The sequence below is a fragment of the Typha latifolia genome, chromosome 8, assembly GCF_019914945.1.
Source record: "Typha latifolia isolate L0001 chromosome 8, TyphaL0001v2, whole genome shotgun sequence".
Taxonomy (NCBI): Eukaryota; Viridiplantae; Streptophyta; class Magnoliopsida; order Poales; family Typhaceae; genus Typha; species Typha latifolia.
The window spans coordinates 620-21047 of record NC_133093.1 but is presented as its reverse complement, the minus strand read 5'-3'; the positions used below and the strand labels follow the sequence as shown (position 1 = coordinate 21047).

The 20428-nt window shown below is 35.1% G+C and overlaps 2 protein-coding genes across 7 annotated transcripts; one reads left to right on the top strand and one right to left on the bottom strand.

The window, feature by feature from the left end:
* The first annotated feature begins 154 nt into the window (after positions 1-154).
* Positions 155-8229, top strand: LOC140793613 (chlorophyll a-b binding protein 7, chloroplastic). Of its 5 annotated transcripts, none has more exons than XM_073145186.1 (7): positions 196-433; positions 510-676; positions 772-845; positions 1480-1626; positions 3394-3526; positions 3984-4076; positions 7867-8229. In XM_073145186.1, exons 1-7 carry the CDS (start codon positions 424-426, stop codon positions 8173-8175), a joined length of 933 nt encoding a protein of 310 aa, XP_073001287.1. In that variant the 5' UTR covers positions 196-423; the 3' UTR covers positions 8176-8229. The 5 variants fall into 5 exon arrangements, with proteins under 5 accessions (XP_073001285.1, XP_073001286.1, XP_073001290.1 ...); XM_073145188.1 differs by having other exon boundaries at positions 290-433; positions 558-676; XM_073145184.1 differs by lacking the exon at positions 772-845 and having other exon boundaries at positions 155-433.
* A 438-nt stretch (positions 8230-8667) lies between these two features.
* LOC140793612 (uncharacterized) lies at positions 8668-19751 on the bottom strand. Of its 2 annotated transcripts, XM_073145182.1 has the most exons (10): positions 19236-19751; positions 17576-17645; positions 16908-17032; positions 14963-15071; positions 14829-14892; positions 14690-14745; positions 13123-13230; positions 10223-10372; positions 9475-9645; positions 8668-9262 (listed from the first exon to the last, which is right to left on the bottom strand). In XM_073145182.1, the coding sequence occupies exons 1-10, from the start codon at positions 19496-19498 to the stop codon at positions 9029-9031; spliced, it is 1350 nt and encodes a 449-aa protein (XP_073001283.1). In that variant the 5' UTR covers positions 19499-19751; the 3' UTR covers positions 8668-9028. The 2 variants fall into 2 exon arrangements, with proteins under 2 accessions (XP_073001283.1, XP_073001284.1); XM_073145183.1 differs by lacking the exon at positions 10223-10372.
* Between the last annotated feature and the right edge of the window lie 677 nt (positions 19752-20428).

Sequence of the window (20428 nt, the reverse complement as noted above, 5' to 3'; positions counted from 1 at the left end):
AATACATCGGTCTACTAACAAGATACATGGTGAATAAAACTTAAATCAAATTTAAACTATAGAAATAATTGAATTCTAACATACTTATTAGAAATAAAGAATAAAATTATCTGGTAGTCCAATATGAAAAAGAATAAAATTATTTGACTTCTCTAATGAGTATCTTTAAATTGGAAATCGATTGGACTGTCATTTGACGATCCTGAAAATGTTGCATTTCCAAATTATCTGGTAGTCTCTGCCAATTTGCGGCTTGAATCGAAGACATCCAAAGGCGTTGCTTCCATTCCATCATTCCATGGCTCTACTCTTCCCACCTTCCCACCTCTCCTCTCTCCCTTTCTCTTCTAACTGTTCTTCTTTTCCTTCTTCTCCTCCCTGCAGCCGTTGCCCCCGGAGGTCAGCTCCTCGCCTCTCGGCCTCATGGCAAGAGGTCAGGTCACCCGTCTTCCTTCTTCTTCTTCTTCTTCTTCTTCTTCTTCTTAGTTTCAAAATTTTCTTATCTGTAGCTCGCTGGGGTGGTAATCTTCTCGGCTATCCCTTTCACGGCGGTGAAGGCTGTGGCCAACAGTTCACTGGGGGAGCAGCTCCGACGGAGGATGGAGGAGACCAAACAGGTGGCTGTCGAGAGCTCTTCCAAGTTCCAAGCACTCGCCCGGGAGGCAAGGGAAGTCAGGTTGCTAAAAAGTTCAATTTGTTTTACCTCAAACACTTCTAACCTCTTGCGTGCCTAATGCGTTAAATCTGCATCCTTCCCCACTGATTTGATAGATAATACCAAATCAAGGAGTTCTTCTTGGGTTTGCAAGTTACATAAATTGTAGATGGGATCACAAACTTGCAAGGTACCATATGAATCGTTAATCTTTACACTGAATCAAGGTTATGAATTCTGTCAGTTCTGCGGGGACTAGAATTATAGCTATGGTGGAAGGGTATATACACATAGAAATAGAGACCAAGGAAATGTGTGAGCTGTCATTGGCAGCTATCCTTTATGACTTAAAGCCTCCTAAAGCATTGTCTGACCGGAAATGTGTACCTTGTGGTTGAGCCGTCGTTAAAAGGCTTTTTAGGAGAGGATTATTTGGAGTCAATGAATTAGATTTATCATATAATTCACATGACCTACACCTTAAATAAGCCTTTCTCATAGACATCAATATGAAATATCAAAACAAAATTTCATCACAAACTTTGAGTGGATAAGTAAGACTTTTTTTTGGCTTTTTGGACAATTATGCAAAATGATCTATGTTTGACAGATCCTTTTTACAAATGTTCTTATAATTTCCAACAATTGTGGAATACAATAAGACAAAAAAATCCAAAACAAGTCCACTGTGATTTTGAAGAATGTATAAATTATGCCTCACCACATGACTTCACTCACTACGAGGTTGGATGCTTCACCTTGTGCAGTATCATTAAAAGAAGATCTCATTCTCATCTTAACTAATCAGCTATTACTTCTTACAGTTGTTGGTATGGGAGGGACCGCCCTCGCTGGCTTGGTCCAATTCCATACAATTACCCTCCTTATCTGACTGGGGATCTTCCTGGTGATTACGGATTTGATCTAGCAGGTCTGGCAAAGGATCCTGTGGCTTTCAGAAAGTACTTTAAGTATGTTGATTACCTATCACTGTTTATTGCTCTCTCCATACTGTTCTATCTCTACTACAAGTGAAATGAATGGTAAGCAGGATATCAACAGCCTGAGGGTCTAAGTTAAGAACACACTAAGTTTTCTTTCGTTCTTATCTCTAGATGTTAAATGCATGACCTATAATTATATTGTCAATTGTCATAAGTTTAAACATGCACCATAACAAGGTCAGCATTAGGTTGGTAACTCTTAAATCTCAATATGATCATTAAGTTCCAACTTCCAATCAAGTATGTATGGATAATTTTCACAACTTCTGTGCCATTTAGTAATTAGAAAAAACATTCTCTCATTGTTCTAAAGAGGTAATCATGATACACACTTCTGCAGATGTAAAATTATAACTTATTTTATTATGTGTTCATCTTACATTGCTATGTTTATCAAGGGATGATCTAGAAAAACATATCTAGACGAGAAACTAGATCCAAATTATCATATTATATGATTTATTGGAAGAGTAAGTTATATTTTATTGATTCTTGATTGAAGAAGAACCTCCTGTGATAAAGTGGTAATCGTTGGAAAAGAGGCATGCACCACAGTAAGCAACTTGTTAATGTAATTTGGACTCCTTCCAGACTTCCAGTGGCAAATTTGTCCCCATACCTGTTCCGACGTTGGATGCATGTCATCCACCTTGGAGGCATATTGAAAATTTGAATTTTGAGTATTTAAGATCAATTAAATGATTTGAAAATTGAAGGCAGTATTTCCTTAGGCGTTAGTACGAATCCTTCAATAAAAAAAGATCAGATAAAATCTGTTGGAAAATAGTGAGCTTTATTGGAGCATTTGAAAATTTTAAAGCTTTATCTTAATTAAAAGAAAAAGGTCATCCTGGTCTCCTAGAAATCTAAGCACAAAACCTCAGTTTTTGATTGAAATAAGCATGAGCACATGACAGTGATTTTTTAAAAAAACTTTTTATGCTTATCTTGTCATATCAACAATAATAATCTTCATTCTTAATGTTTCTAGCCTTTGAACATACATATTAAGCGAGTTTCTGGTGTTACACTAATTGCTAAATTGAATTAGCTCTCAGATTTTTCTTTATGTAATTTAGTTGTTTGGTTCACTTATTTTCTTCTTACCAAATCAAACATTCAAATAATTTCTGGAGACTTTGTATCCTGTTGTATGCAGAATTTATTTTGAGAAATAAATAACAGGTTGAGAGAGATGTGAAAGATTGCGAAAAGAAATTGATTACTTCTCTAGCAACAAAATTAGGAAATTGTTGAGACTCCTGCAATATGAATCTTTGTAGACAATAAAGTAGCACTGTAGTAAATCTGTCTAGAAAGTATAATGGGGGCAGTAGGAACTCCAGCCCCAACAGCATGCTGTATGCTTCTAATAGTTTACATTAGAAGTGTGTTTAATGTTTACTTTCAATTTATGATTGACTACACTAAGTGGTGAAGGGAAGATGATTCTGCATTCTGCATTTCTTAGTCCTTGTTACATATGATTGTTAGCCATAAGAGGTTCTCAGTATCTTGAATCTTGCTTTAGAGGTTAAATACAGTGGCATTTTATACTATTACTAGGAAGTTCTTTTTGCATGAATCAAGTGGCTTGTGAATGTGATATTACGTTCATAGTCGATGAATTCCAACTCTTGACTTGGATTTGATTTGTACAAGTGTTTCCCTGAAAATAGTTTATCAGAGTAACAACTTCACTGCTAAGCATGTCATTTATATGCCTTTTTGCAGCTTTGAGATTTTGCATGCTCGATGGGCCATGCTTGCATCTCTAGGTGTCATTATACCTGAATTGCTAGATGTACTTGGTGTCGTGCACTTCGTAGAGCCTGTCTGGTGGAAAGTTGGGTATGCTAAACTTCAGGTGAATGCTTTATATCTTCAAGCTATTGAACAGATCTTATTCTTCCAAAGATATCAAGATGCAACTTCTCTCTAGTTTTTCAAGTGAATCTTTTTATACAACTTAAGAATAATTTTAAGAATGGTTAGTACAGTATCATCCACCATTTGAACTTTGTATTGCTGGTTGTGCCAAATTTTGATTTATTAATATCTAAGAGGATTTGATAAAGCAGATATGTGAATGGACGAATAGATAACCTAAATTATCCAATAATTTCCAAGATTATGTCTGTTTAGAGACTTCAGTCAAGTGCGTAGGAGTTCATCTTCTTACTCTATGATCAATGCTGCACATGTTATAATTAGAAATCAAGCGATTGTATCACACTTTCCAATGATTTCCATGGACATTTTTTTTAACGTGGGAAATAATCCATACTTTGTTGATACTGACAAAATAAGCTTCATTTTCCCAGGGTGATACTCTTGACTACCTTGGTATTCCAGGATTCCATATAGCTGGTAGCCAAGGAGTCATTGTCATAGCATTCTGCCAAGCACTTCTTATGGTAACAGACATCTCTTATTCTTGTTAAACTTCCTGTTATGTCTGTAGTTCTTCTGATTCATCTCAAGAAAGTAATAAGTTGATTGAGGGATTTAGAGAACATTTTTGGTAGGTGATATTAATTTTATCATACATACAAGCTGCAAAGGAATGTTAATCTTATGCATGCATATCTTTGAGTAACCAAAATTAGCTGAGAAATTCTTATGATTCCCTGATAAAGAAATTGAACTATTGAAGTTTATTTACCTTCATGTGCCATAGTCAAATACACAGTAGCACAAAATGATCTGAAAATTGTAGTGTTGGATGCACATAACCTCTTAAACAGTGATGAAATTTTTTCTGCTAAATTGTTGGACTCATTTGGTATGTCTGGGCAATGTTAACTGTGCCAATGAGAGCATGACACCTGGCATGGGCTGTGGCAGTGGCATAGCCCCCATGCCAAGCCATGCCAACCGACACGGGTCGAATGATCATCCAATAAGGTAATAACCCATTTAGAATTAGTGGTGATGCTCTAATAAGACAATAACCCATTAAGGGTTAGTCAAATTTGTTCGGCTTTGGCAGCCACTTTACTAAAATAAGAATGAAAGTAATAGAAGGTGAGAGGAGATGAAAAAGAGGATAAAGAGAGGAAATTAAGGAAGAATTTAATATTTCTTTATCAAAAGGTATTTTTTTTTTCTTTTTCTTAAGCTTTTATTTTATTTTATTATATACTTTAAAGACTAATTTAGGGTATGCAAGGGGAATCCAATAATATAGTGGATGCAGATTGCTGAGAGTTGGGAGGATCGATTGCTTGATGAAAAGGAAATCTTCCTTGAACTTATATAGATTTATTAATAAAATAGCTCAGATGTAGAAGGATGGGCTATAAAGCACGTAAGACGGTCTAAGACTGCTGGGGAAGTACAACATGGATATAAGGATACTTAGATGGAATTCCAATAGAACTCATATTAGTAAGTTGACCTTCTTATGTTAGGTTGAGCAAATCAAAGCTAGATGCGGAGTTAAACCTGCATAGGCTGAGCTAGTAATGGTCATTTGGGTATTGGACGAGGTCAATGAACTACTAGTCGTGCTAGATTATCTTCACAACCAATTACTAATAGAGCTACTAAACATGTGCCCATAAGTTCAGTGCAATAGCATGAGTTTAGTAAAAGCAATTGTGGTAAGAAAATGAGTAGCACTAGATTTTATAAAAACTGGGAAGTATAGAATATCTGCATAGGGTTCGGGAGTGCCTATTTAACTTTTTGTTGGTATCACTCATGATTTAATACCAAAGTTCCTAGTTTTGGCTGGGGTAGCTGATACCCGATCTGTTTCGGATGGGATCAGCCGTATCGGCCTATCTTGCCCAAAACTGGTGAGAACAGGTGGGATCTGACTCGGACCCCACCCCCACTTGCCTCTCTTTCCCTCTCTTTTCTTCCTTTCTCTCTTTTTCTCTTCTTTCTCACCTCTTCTACTGGCATTCGATTAGATCTCCGACAACCTCGACCTTTGGCGACATTCTCTGACAAAGATTCGATGACCTCGACCTCTGGCGACTTCAGATGAATTTTTTTTTTTTCAGTTTGTAATTGCTCTCATTCTCTCTCTCTTTCTCTTCCTGCACTGAGTAAATCCAACGACCTCTACTATTGCTGCTATAGTGAAGCAGCAGCACCAATTATTGAGAGCCTGAGAAAGAGAGAGAGAGAGCGAGATAAGGGGAAAGAAGTAAAGAAAAAATAAGAACCTTATTTATGTGAGTAAGTTTTGAATTTTGAAAGCGGGGAGGAGAGAGAGAGAGCTCGATATTCATCAAAATTTTGAATTTTAAATAGGTTAATACATTTTTTAAGTTTTTAGGCTTTATATGTGAGTAACTTTTATTTTTTATTTTCTTCTCATTTTCTCTAAATTTTTAGAAATTTTTCTGCATTTTTAAATAATATTTAGAATTTTACATAATTTAAAAATAGTCTGATCCGATATGAGCGGCTGATACGACTGATACTGTCGATACGGTCATTAAATATTATTTTTTTGGACGGCCGATATCGATCCCGATATCAATATTGAAAACCTTGCTTAATACCCCTGTAGTCACCACAAAGAGGAATACTCAGCCTCCTCCTAAGTCAAGTCATAGTCTCTCTCCTTACTTTCTGATTTATAATCCTGTACTCTATTGCATGCTGGTAATCTCTGACCAAATGCTCTAGTGTGAAATGGTTTGTGGTGCTGATCTTGTTGATAAGGTGTTAGGTGCCATCCTCATGAGGTGCTTAGCAATCTCTTGAAATATGGACAAGTTTTTCATAGTTATAGTAATTGCGGAGCCATCTAGCACACCCCATATTAGGTGAATGTGGATGTCAACACTTTGTGCAGATTCGGTGTGTAACCTTCCTCAGAAGAGATCGGTTGACTTTAGGACCTAGATGATTGATCGCTTTGCTTACTTCAGTCTTGATAGTTTTTCTGCCACTTGTGTGGATGCTGCTCCTCATGTCAGCGAGATGGTGGAGAGAGAGAGAGGCTCACGGAGGCTCGACGAGGTTGCCGGTGAGATGGGAAGAAGTAGCTGTGTGGGGGGCGAGAGAGAAGAGTTAGGGTTTTCAAAGAAGGGGAAAGTTTAGTTTGCTCACGATCTCCGTTACGGCGAAGAAGAAAAGGAATAGTGGCATACACGCCTAGTGCGTTCCAACAAGAATTTTTGTTTTATTTATCTTTTTCTGGTTATTATAAATACTTTTGGTTGTGCCTATTATTTCTGAGTCTCTCTTGCTATGCAAAAAGTGTAACAGGTATAAATCAGGCTAAGTTTGCTAGTAACCTGCATTTCACCTGAAGAGGCTTTCTTTGCTTGAACTTTAGTTTTTTTTTTCTTTTTAGGAGAATTTTTATTGAGCATGTTTTTTAGAGGAAAAGTTTTCGTTTTCCTCGACCTGTTAGGGTTGACAATATGAAAAGAAAATTCTAATATGTGCCTAGGAGATAAGATGTGTGTTGGTCATTTACATCCTCCTCCACTTTATATTGTCATCACCTGAAAAATTAAATTATATTGGATAATATTTTGTAGAGGTGTCATTGTTGTTATAAATAGAGTAATAAATAATGTTTGGCCATGCCCTTGACATTGAGGTTCATAAATATAATTGATTGGCACTTTGGCCGTATCATAAATGTTTCTGCTATTCCAGCCATTTTATTGATGGCTATTTTAGTTAATTAGCATCTCAATTGCATAGGAATTTGGTCCTGATGATGTTTCAGTTTATATCATGCCATGCTAAAATGTCCTCATACTGCAGTTGGCAAACCAAATAACACTTTACACTTCAAGCTCATAAAATTTTGTTTAGTTTGACCTTTGAGCTTCTGAAAATCGGTGGTCTTAAGGCATGTCTCATGACAGAAAATGGGAGGAGGAAGGGAGGACTTAGGATCTTCTAAGAGACCAGTTTCATTGTGGTTGGAAGACAACCTCGATTGCTCTGTCTTTTGAGGAACTTCTTTTTTGTGTTTTAGTATTGCATTGGCTTCCTTTTACAACTCAGATTGAGGAAGAAAGAAAATTTTACATACACTTTTTATTATTATTAGAAAACCTGTTGATGCCTTATATGTCTAAGCATTAAATTTCTACATATTCTGCTCGATGAGAGAACTCATTACATTCCCTTCAATGTTACAGATCTGATGAGGTAATGCCAGTCATCTTTCTTATGTCCTACTCTTTCTAGATCAGCTGAAATATGAGATTTTTCTCCATATAGGTCGGACCAGAATATGCTAGATACTGTGGGATAGAGGCTCTGGAGCCATTGGGAATCTATTTACCAGGTGACATAAATTATCCAGGAGGTTTGCTCTTCGATCCACTCGGACTTTCCAAAGATCCTGTTGCTTTTGAAGAGCTTAAGGTAAAGGAGATAAAAAATGGCCGCTTGGCAATGATTGCCTGGGTAGGCTTCTACATCCAGGCAGCTCTAACTGGTAAGGGACCTATACAGAACCTTATTGAGCATATCTCAGACCCGTTCCACAACAATGCGATTTATAGTATCAAAACAATTGTAACATAGGAATGCTTCAGTACATTTGCAGATCTATAATAGATGATGTCTCGAAGCACGAAAGGAAGAGTATATAAGTGAAATTATGTTGATATTGAAGTGTCATTATCCTTTCTCAAAAAAAAAAGAAAAAAAGAAAAAAAAAGAAAAATAAAGTAAAAGGGAGTCATTATCCTTAATAGACCCTTTTCGCCGGAGTGATCTATTTGGGTGGGTAAATAAAATTTAAAAAGAATGCTAATTTGGTCAAAAGCTCAATAAAATGAACAATACATGCTAATCCATTCTACCGTACAGATAAGTACGTAATCCAGTACAGCGGCCTCATGCGTACTTGAGTAATTTATCTGCTAGATAGAGTTTATCTGATGCGACAATATCCAAAACACAAGACACAATTAAGTAGAAAGCAAAAAATGTGTCCAAGAAGAGAAACATAAAGATATGAATAAAAAGATAAAATATAAGAGCTAGATAATGTTTAAACCAAGAAACGAAAGGTTGAAAAATAATGACGACATATGTAAGTAATTCTACCATCAGTTTTCAGTGTCAATGATACACTAGATATAATTCGAGGGGACATCAATAAAGAGAAAGCTGTTTTTTGAATTTAAATATATACATCATGTAATTATTATAGGCGATGTACAAACTTGCAAGCGATCTTTTGATTCGCTTCCTAATTGGGCGATAGAGATGATGCATCATGCATGCATACATTTATATGGCGGACCCTGGAGAAAATAACTTGCAGGGATGTAAAATTTGTACATACGAAAGACTGCACCGGCAGGTCCAGAGCCATTTTTGCAAGTTCAATGTTGCAATTGGACGGTTAATTGTATGGGTAGAGCTCATCTTATGGTCGAAGAAGTCTTGGACCAGAGTTTGAGGTCATCCATGAAGCAATTACATCAACTAGCATATTGACATCCTTTGAGATCTGCGCCCTCAGGATACCCGAGTCAGTACCCAACGTGTTGCCTACTTCTTTTGCCACTGCTTCCCATGGTGTTCCAGCTGTCAGATTTGCTAAAAGTTCACCACCTCGGTTCACAGCATCAGCCATTGCAGGTGGAACATCTGGCAAGATCTGAAATCGTAGCCATGTTCTAATGAAGACCGAAAAAAATTAAACAAAAAACAAAAACATACTGATACTGAATATATGGGCGAGATGTGTGTTGTTAGATGACATCATAGTGGTTAACAACATATAGTTGGACAATCATATTTGTTCCTGGATTATTGCCAGTAAGCTTCAACCTAGTCATTTCATACTTAAAATGTAAAACCAGAAGGTACCTGTTGCAAGGGAAGTCCATGGTCCCCTGACATAGTTCTAATTGATATATCCAGCATGGAACTTATGGTGGATTCAGAGCTTAATACTTGCGCTAGAGTGGAAGTTTCATCAATGTTGTCATCCTTGAACTTTATCAAGAGGTTCCGTGAAATGCCATAATAAGACTTTATCTGAAAAAGAAGGTGAAAAGTTTGCAACTTAAGATAGAATATGTGATGCTAATGTATGTGAGAAGTAGCTAATTAAGTGGGACTCCGAAGTAAGTATTCATTTATACTCAATGACAGAATTCATGTTAAATAGAACCCCAATCTTTCTTATTACCACTAACTACCCAATTCACCTTCCTGTATATCTGGAACAATGAAACCTATACAACTTTCTTCCAAATATTATTTTGAGGAAAAGTACATCTATCTTTTGTTACCTACTGGTCCCTAATACAACAAAAGTTTCACAACTGCATAACTTATCAAGTTAATTACCTGTTTAGCTTTCTTCTTTTTGGAAAGATATCTTCAATCTACTGTTATGACTTATGAAGTAAAAAGTAATAATGGAATTAGCATCTGAAGCACTCAAAGGTGCATGACATTAAGATGCATCTACATGCATGAACTTGGCACAAAAGTGTATGATGGTATGAGCAATCACAAAGACACATACCACCCATAGAGATCCTTAAATGAATTCCAGTAGCTTTCTCAAATTCTGAAAATCAAGGAACAACTGAATTATCTTACATACCAATCGGCGAGTTTCCTCTGGTTTAGGAGTAAAATCTTCTCTCCCCTGAACTAAATCCATGTACAGTGGAGGAAGTTGCTCAACCAAAGGTAGGACTTGCCTCATAATTGGAGGACTGAGACTCTCTAGTTGCTTCATAGCCATTTCCGCCTATTTGTCCAATAAGGATAATTAAATTAGCTCAAAGTGACTGACAAGAAACAACATAAAGCAAAAGGACAAAGACAATTTTTATGAATTCCTGAAAATGCATAACGTTATTTTGCTTTTCGTAAAATCTGTTATTAACTTCTACTAGTATGGTAAGTAATTTCAAGGAAATTATATAGAATATACAACTATATTTAGGTACATTAATTTCACAGTAAGATGCTTATAGGCTTAGAGCCTTAATCTGAAACCTGCCGGCATTTATCCTCCACTCTGAAAGGCATCTCCAAGAAGCAAACTGTTATGTGTCTAGCAGCCTTGGATGGACATAAGTGCCAGCTTCATGATCTAAAGGTTGGGTCCCTCTAAAGGGACGTGTAGAATAACATTTAAACTGTGTGCCTTTTTCTTTTAATATTTTAAAATGGGAAAATATTGCAAGGAGTGAAGGACATTGAAGTGAAGATTTGGAAGTCATTATAGCGTCCACCAAGAGGAAGAAACAAGATAAAGGGATAGACAAGATAAAAGAATATGTTTATTTTACAAGATGGTAAAATGTAAAATATATTTTTCATCAAGTGTGATATCATCCATATGAGCAGCAAATCAAGTTCATCGACAAGCAGTGGAATGACATGGGTTCAGTTAATTTCTGTGTCAAATGGCTAGCAATCCAGCATTATTAGAAAGTCTATTGTTCTTGACTTCTTGTTCTACATAATTTCAAATGAAATAACGAATTGGTATTATTGCCATTGATTCACATCTTTTCCCCAACAAGCTTCATGGATCATCCAAAATTTAAATTCTACACCATACTATTAAGTCTGCAATCATCTAACTTTTATATTATTCACCTTAATATTTAAATCATCTCAGAACTTTATTATTGATGTGTGCACCTTAAGAAACTAACAGGACGATGTGTATCTGACATAGAAAAAGGTGGGTGGACTTATCTGGTAGGACACGCATGCCAGATAACATGGCACAAAAATATTCTGTGTGTTAATTATGTTAGCAAATAGTCTGCAAGGCTGCAAGCCTTTCTTTTCGCATATATCACAGTACAGTCATGACACTTGAGATCCAGTATGGGTTTCAGATAAAAGACAAAATACCTTTACTGAGATGAAGAATGGTCCAATGTAACACACACGGAGTGGATACATATACACATACACACATAGGGTGGAAGGAATGATAGGTCAAAAAAAAAAGGGATCAACTTACATTGGTCTTATTAGATATATCTTCCGCAAGGACATAATGTTGGAAAGTTCAAAAAATCTTCATCATCATGACCATGACAGACAAGCTTCAAATCCATGGTAATTATGAATTATGCCACCTTTCCAAACATTCACCAGGATGTTGATACTAAACAAGATAAGGAAAAAGAAAAAAGGTGCAAGATATGGAGATACAATGTTTAGACTTCTTGCTGTCTAACTTAGAAAAGAACAATAAAAATGGTCAAGAAGAGCTTAACTGATCAAAATGCAGTCCTCTGAGGGCACAAGAAGCAGATCAATAAGAGAGAAAGAGGAACAAGGTGCCAAAATATGAAACATAAAAACGATTTTCTTCTCCATATATTAAGCTAAATTTTGCATTACTGCTAAAACAATCTTTTTGACATATTTGCAGGAATATCTTTTCATGCATGTTTTTACAAGGAATATTCTTCATATGTTCTACTTTGTTTCTCAAGTAGAATACACTTCTTATCTATCACCCTTTCCATCTTTACACCAAAACCACTTTAAAGGCATTTCAATTAAAAAGTTGAATACTGAGACTTTTTCTTATGAACTAGAAAACATAAAAGGTTTAAATGGATATCTATTTTCTGAGCAACATAAGTCAAGTACAGTCAAACTGGTTTGATGCTCACTTCTAACTTCTATGCAACATCATACAATTGCAAACCAGTACACCGAAGTTCTGATAGACATAGAAATAGTCCAAATGGAGAACTAAGTGACCAAGATTCGACAAGAGAATGTTCTCAAACGCAACAAATCTGCCAACTAGACAAATGAACCATATATTTCATAAAAAAACGTATCAGGTGCTAAGATGGATTATCATGACAAGATGAAGATCCCGTGTAAGAAATAAAGTTCGAAGTGAACTAGGGAATTATAGGTAACTGTTCTACAATAGTATTGGTGTAGTATATATCTGGCTACTTGTCTAGTGTCTACCCAATACTCCGTCCAGCTGCATTTGCCAGCTAAAACACAGAACAGAAGCGTGGCTTGCAGAAGGAATTCGTAACAAAATCCTTCCATGTGAAACAAGAACCATCAACTGTGAAAAGAATTTTGATATGATGGACAAGACAGACATCCATTTTAGGTAACCTGTGGCACTTTTGTCGTGGACTTACAAAAACCCTCAGTACTAAAACAGGAGGAGAAATTGAATGCATGAACTCAAATTCATGATTTAGCAATAGTATATAAGACACATAAATATATAAGCACTCAGTACTTTTGTAGAAGTGCTTGTACGAACACTAACCATAGAATCCACATCCAACTGGCCATGCTCATTAAATAAACTTTGCAAAATTGGCAACTATTGACTATATGTTACAAGCAAGTAGGGATCCACAGATTTTAGGATTTGATAGATAATGAAGAGGGATAACGAATAAGATAAACTATTCACAATACAACTAATCAAGACATAAAACAATGAGCCAACTATAGTATGAAATTAGAGGTATGTACACTAACCCCAAGGCGAATTGTTGGAGATGATGTTAGCTGAGATAGAAGTGGACCAAAATTTTGAGCCATTGGAACAATAACAGGAGAGAATAATGGAATAGCCAGGCTTGCCTCCTGTAAAGGAACAAAAATATCACCACCTTTAAACTAAGGTTCCAAAACTCAGTATTAAGATTGAGATCGGCTATTCGAAAAGATGATACGTATCAGCCGTCCATATCGGATCAAACTATTTTTAATTACATAAAATTTTAAATATTATTTAAAAATACAAACAAATTTCTAAAAACTAGAAAAATAATAAGAAAATAAAAAATAAATAATTACTCACACATGAAACCAAAAAACTAAAAAAATGTATTAATTTATCTAAAATTTTGATGAATACTGAGTTGGCTCTCCCTTTTATTTTTCTTTCTCTGTCTTCTTCCCTTTTTCTTTTCTTTTCTCCCTTTTCTTTATCTCTCTCTTCCTCTCCCTCTTTTATACAAGGCATATTTTATTTTTTCATTACTTCTCTCCCCTTCCTCTTTCTTTTTCTCTCTCTCTCTTCCTCTCCCTCTCTTATACAAGGTAAATTTTATTTTATTTTTTTGATTTTATTTTTTCATTTCTTCTCTCTCCTTCCTCTTTCTTTCTCTCTCTCTCTCTTCCTCTCCCTCTCTTATACAAGGCAAATTTTATTTTATTTTTTTGATTTTATTTTTTCATTTCTTTTCTCTCCTTCCTCTTTCTTTCTCTCTCTCTCTTCCTCCCTCTCTTACAAGCAAGGCAATTTTATTTCTCTCATTTTTTTAAAATTTCTTCTCTTTCCCTCTCAATTTGTTCCTCCATCTCTCTCTCTCCACTCTCTCCACTCTCTCCCTCTTGTCTTTCTATCTAACTTAGACAAAAATAAAAATAGATAGGGAAAGGCTAGAGTAGAGAGAGAAATGAGAGAGATGGGGGAATAGCGAAGAAATGAAAAAAATGGAGAGAAGAAAGAGGGAGAGAAAGAAGAGAGAGAAGAGAGAAGAGAGGAGAGAAGGGAGCCCGTATCGGGTGGGATTGATCGATACTACCGATCCCGATCTGATACGGCTCGAGTATCGGCCATGGATTGAGACCGGCTGAATCTTGGAACCATACTTTAAACATCTTTCAGTAGTTACCATTAACAACTTGAAGAAGACAAAATTGTAATGCAAGAAAAGTGCACATGCTTCCCTACAAATATGTCATATCTTGTTGTTCCAATTTTGGAACAAAGATTCAGGCATGTGATTATACATAAGAAACATTCATTACTGTTGACGAAAAGATAATTAAATACAAAATACAGATGGAGAAAAAAAATAAAAAATATTTTGGGTATCCAAAAAAATAAAGAAAATATTCTGTCAGCTATAGAACTAGGATGACTTTGAGAATATAACTATGAGAATATAGCCATTTCTGATCATTGATGATCAATTAAAACTATGAGGAATTAAGAATGCAATATTTTTTTTTCCACCAAGTAGCAAAAAAATTGCAGTAATGGGTTATTAACCAAGAATACCAGGAAAACTATGAAGCAATGCAAATTCATTACCTTGTTGTTGAAAGCCATTAATACATTTCCATTTCTTTGGACAGCATATCTTGATCCTAAAATATTTTACAAGATTATATTAATTGCAAAATAATAATGACAAACCAAATAACTATGCATTCAGATTAAGAGAGTATACCTATTAGAAGGTGGATGACAGATCCAAGAGAATGACCTATACCAAACGTCGGGAGGTCGTTTACCTGTAGTATGATAGACGACATATTAAATTCCAAGCAGCATCTCTTTTTCAATTGGTAAATGATGACCTACTGTATCCTTCAAATATCGCAGGCATCTATCAAACTTGAACTGTGCTTCGTCAGCAATTAAGAAGTGATCGAAGCCACTAGCAAAAGGTGTTGCAATAACCAAAGCTCCCCTAGGTAACAAAATAATATAACAACAATCATTTTCCAAAGTTCGTAGAAAAGAACAAAAATATGATAGAACTGATACACTTAAATATTGTACACACTTACATTATAGATAAAAGATGAAAGAACAAATTACATATGTAAATGAGGATTAATTGTCAGTGCCAATAAAAAAAAATAGTGCTGCTCAGAAAATTATAATATTTGGATAATAGCTAATCCAGCTATTGAGACCCTTAAAATGGTAATGTTTCTCTTCTGCAACTTGAAAAAAGGACAAGCATACTATCTATATTTATACTCAATATGTCCAGCATGACAAGCTGATGTTCTAGGCTTCTAGCTAGCTCATAGTTTACTACTAGCATTTATGCAGTTGTGTTCAGACCACATTAATTGGGGATGAGGCTCTGAAGTCTTATACATGTTTCTACGGAGCCGCCCATAAAACCTAGTTTTTTTTGTCGGTACTGTACCGTTGCCAAAATATTTCTTTTTAGGGTTTTTTTTTCTTTTCTAAGATATAAAAGTCATAGGGATTCTAATCTTTTTTTTTTTACCTAATAAAAAATATAATTCAATTTAGTTCAAATCCTAAAATATAAGGTCTTGTTTGGTTTGAGGATAAGATCCAAATTCGATTAGTTAATTTTATTTTTTAGTCTTAAATTTTTTGGAGAGTAAACTTGGTTAAATATGAAAAAGACAAATATATTTGATTACTGAACAAGGTTGGATTTTCTAAACCTGTTCAAGGGGGTCTTTGAACTCAAAGCAAACAAGGCCTAAAAGATAAAACTAAATTCGTCATTATCTAAATAATTATCTCTAATTAAATAATTAATTATTTATTTTTGAAATTCTGAGTTGTAACACTAATTGACATAAAATCGTGAAAGAAAGAAAAAACTAGAATAAAACATTAGGCCTTCCATATCAAAAGGAAAAAAGAAGAAGAAATTAATTGAGTAGGAGGATATTTTCTTTAAAAGATATATCAGGTACCCTCTCTCTGAATTAAACATCTAAATTTCTTCTAAACTAACATCATCCCCGTAATATCATAGTATATCTTAGATGATCTCAATCAAAAGTTGAAGTGTTTAGCAATAAGATAGTCAAGTTCTCTCTGTCACACACACACACAAAGAAAATAGTCAAGTATTAAGGCTTCTTTATTAAATAAATTGTATTCTATCGAAAGACATGCCATATAATAATTAATTGTAGGTGATACTGAGAATGTGTTGGACTAATTATCAATCCATCCATAAAACACTTGTCATGTATTTGCATGCATAACATGGTTGGTTCCTTGTAGATGTTGTGGATAGACTTCACTTTAGTTTGAGCAGACATTCTGGTTTAGGTAGGCATCTGTTAAGTACTTGCATTGGTATACCTTTGTAATTCCTTGCAGTAATGACAGAGAAGATGTGTTTTTGCTACCATTTTTCATACTTTAATATTCATTGTGTCTTTGGGATTGTGGTTGCAGCATACAAGATTGAAATTTTTTTTTCATTAAATAATGATATATGAGTTATTTTCCAGAACTCCAACTAAATAGTTGCACTTTTGATGATTCCACTACAGATAAAATGAGAAAGGAGGAAATTGACTATTTAATTGTTTGTAAGTCTGCAGGATATCATACATATTTCAAGTATGTCTAGTGAGTCATGGAAACGAAAATTTTTAAACCTAAGTAAACATTAGTTATTTTCCATGAAGAAACTCAGTATATAATTTAGAAGTTCCACACTTCCACTACACAAAGATTCATTAATAGTTGCTTAAGATGCATTGACCAAAGATGAATAAATAAAAACATGACTTACTTATCAGCAAGACGCTCAAGAAAAAAGCGATATGTAAGTTGAGGTGCCGCTCCAACAAAAATACCACCAACAAAATGTACGACAGACGTAGGCTTTGAGTTTTTTGGTTGAAGCACCCATGCACCCTAAAGAAATGGTAACATAAGATAATTTGCAGGTCAGGTTAATTGAGAGGATATTAATAGGATTAAGTGTCATCATAAATAGTTAAGTACATGATCAGAAAAGGAGACAAGGGAAAAGGAACAAAAGTAAAGGCATTGAAGTGAAAGGAATAAAAAAAAGAAGGAACGAGAATTTTAAAAATGCAAGAAAAGATAATACAAATCAGTATCTGGCAAAGCATTTTGGCGAATATAAACATACTTCTAAGAATGTGAAATGCATTGGAATCATCCAAAATAAACATACTTCTAAAGAATTAAGATATTTGACACAAAAGATTTTCTTTTAAATGGAAAATTCATTCGGATCTAGCATCAGGATACCCAAGCAGGGTGTTCAGTGTAAGAAGTTCTGAGTTCAATTCTTTTCTCTTACGTCACATTCATATTACACCACTTTAGTGGAAAGGACTTCGATGTAACCTAGTTCTCTAGCATTTGACTAGTAGTAAGACACTAGAAAGCAAGAAAAATTAGTTATCCCTACAAATTAAAGGAACAAACCTCAATTTCACTCCAATCTCCAGATGTCCCCCATCCATACTGAGACTGCCTTGCAGTTTCAGTAATTAATCTGCGGTAAAAATTGAGAGTCTTATCATTTATAACATTAGATGAAACATTATATAAGTGTAAACAACACAACGAGTCATTACATATTAAATTGAAAAGACTGAAAATCAAGATTTCAAAAATTGGTATTGGGAACAGGATTGGCAATCCAAAAAATGATACAAATCGATCATATCGGCCACCCGTATCGGATTATTTTTTAATTACGTAAAATTATAAATATTATTTATAAATAAAAAAATGACTAAGTTGACCCTCCTCTTTTCCACTCTCTTTATTACTGTCAGGGCAAAAAAAATATTTTAATTTCTTTCTTTCTTCTCGCCCTTCTCTTTCTCTTACTACCACAAGGCAAATTTTATTTTTCTAATTTTATTTTTTTAATTCCTCTCTCCCTCATCTCTCTCTCTCTCTCTCTCTCTCTCTCTTATGGCCACAAGGCAATTTTTTTCTCAGTTTTTATCATTTCTTCTCTCACTCCCTTCCCTTTCCCTCTCTCTCTTTCTCAACTCTTGCACTCTCCACTCTCTCTCGTGTCTATATCTAACTTTCTATAACTGCAACAGACTTTCTGTTGCAGCAACAGAGATTAACAAAGAGAGAGAGACAGAAAGAGAGGGAGGAAGAGATTAGAGGAAAGAAAGAGAGGAAGAAAAAGAGAGGGAGAGGCTAGAGAGAGAGATTGGACAATGGAGAGAGAAAAAATGAAGAAAAAAATTAGAGAGAAGAGAGAAAGAGAGAGCCTGTATTGGACGGTCGCTAATTCTTTGTGGGTTCATGCTAGTTAAGAAGTTAATGGTTAAAAGTTCATGAATTAGTCCACTATTATGGTGGTTACAATCTTTATGCCTATAAATCTATACTTCAAATCTTTAAGCAATGCAGAAAATTCTGGTTGAGATTTCTTTTTTACTCCTATTAGCTCTGATTTACCCTGCGATTACTAGTTTTGTGTGTGAAGTCTGCTGCAGCCCTAAATTAAAAAGGTTAGGAACTTGGTAAAATTAACTTTTGAATTGTGTAAGGCTTACATTTACCAAACTTCTGGCAACCAACCATCTTAAACAGATTATGCTTATTTTATCCTTAACAAGTACTTAGGAACTTTAGTTAGAGAGAGTCAATTTATCATGTGGTGACATTTTTGTCTATCATGCAGTCAGCCAGCAACATCCTGTCCTCATCATACATAACCACATGCATGTCAAATAACATTTATTTTATCGAAAAATGATTACAATTAAAAAAAAGTCGGCTCTGTATCACATCTGATGGCGTATGATATATCCTTCTTTGGTCCTAGTTTCCCTTATCCCAGAAGCTCTGACCCTGTTCTATCCACAGTCGGCACGACGAGAGGAGATACAAAATTTCAGAAAATGGAACATCGGAAATGAACATATTGCTATGTCAGATCCTAATTCCAAATATAATAACTAATTTTGGAGTCCGGAGTCTATATAAATATAGATAAATCAGGATCTCAAAATTAGTTTTAAGGTGCAACTCTAGGAATAGGAAAAGGGAGTAAGCCAGCAAGTAAATTGTCCTAGGAATAACAGGCTGTAAGGTTATTGATAGGGGGGAGTACCTCTCGATCTGAGAATAGATCTGAATTCCAGTGGTAGGGTCATCGCCGGGTGACTTACTGGTGGGTTCTTCCGCATAGCAAGAAATCCTCCTCGCCCTGATGGGGCACTGCTTCTGCTGGTGTCGATGATGCCCTAAATTCAACAAGACATTGCTGTGGATAAGATGATGGTGATGATGGTGATGCTTCTTGTTCTTGGCTGGGGGGAGGCGGCCCAGGTAGAGGGGGAGATGAGGAGAAACAGTGCCGCTCCAACAGCCCATCTCCTTCGCTTCGAGCACTCTCAACTGCCAAAAGTAGCGTACAAAGACCCACCTAGGTCCCTCAACAGCAAGAAACCTTTCGTATCTTATCTTATTTTATTTTCCCTCTATATTCTTTTATTTTCCTTTCTTTCTTTCTATTTTTTTATTTATTATTTTCCCTCCTCCTCCTTGATCCGGGATGTTTCGGATTGACCGGCGGGAAGAGAAAGGAGAGGAAAAGGAAAAAGCCTGCTTCGTCTAAGCAACCGCTGTTGTGTGGTTTTCCGCCAACGGCTTATGTAGTGGTCGGCACCATGCGCCACACGCTACCTATACAAGAACAACGCGTGTCAATTAAAATAAATAAATGACCCTTTTTCTTTTCTTTTTTTTCCTTTTCCCATTAGATTCTATAATAGAAATGCAAAAAAATTTAAAATATATTACCGCTGATTATATATATATATATATATATATATATATATATATGAGTAATGTATATATATCAGAATAAGAGTATTGCTGTCTTTTTATAATTAACTTGATAAAAGTTTAATTAAATTTTATCTCTTTGATTATGTATTATAGATCTCTCATTAGTTTAAAATTAATTTAAATTAAATTTAATAACAGATAGAGATAGAGAATTATATTTATATTGAAGTCTGTCTTCAAACAATCGAATTTAAATTATTTACTATTAAATGATATCTCCTATAATAGGGCATATATCTAAGAGAAATCTTGAAAAGAACGTATAATCCAAATGCATACCTAATCAAATCTTCTTGACCACTATGCCCTCCCTTTTTTATTCTGTAATGTGGTTTTAGAACTAAAACCGAAAAATTAGTGTCGAGTATGAAAACCGGCTACTAAAGCCATTAGATTAAGATTATAAATTTTAGAGGGATATTAAAGTATTTGCCTTATAAAATACATCTTGTT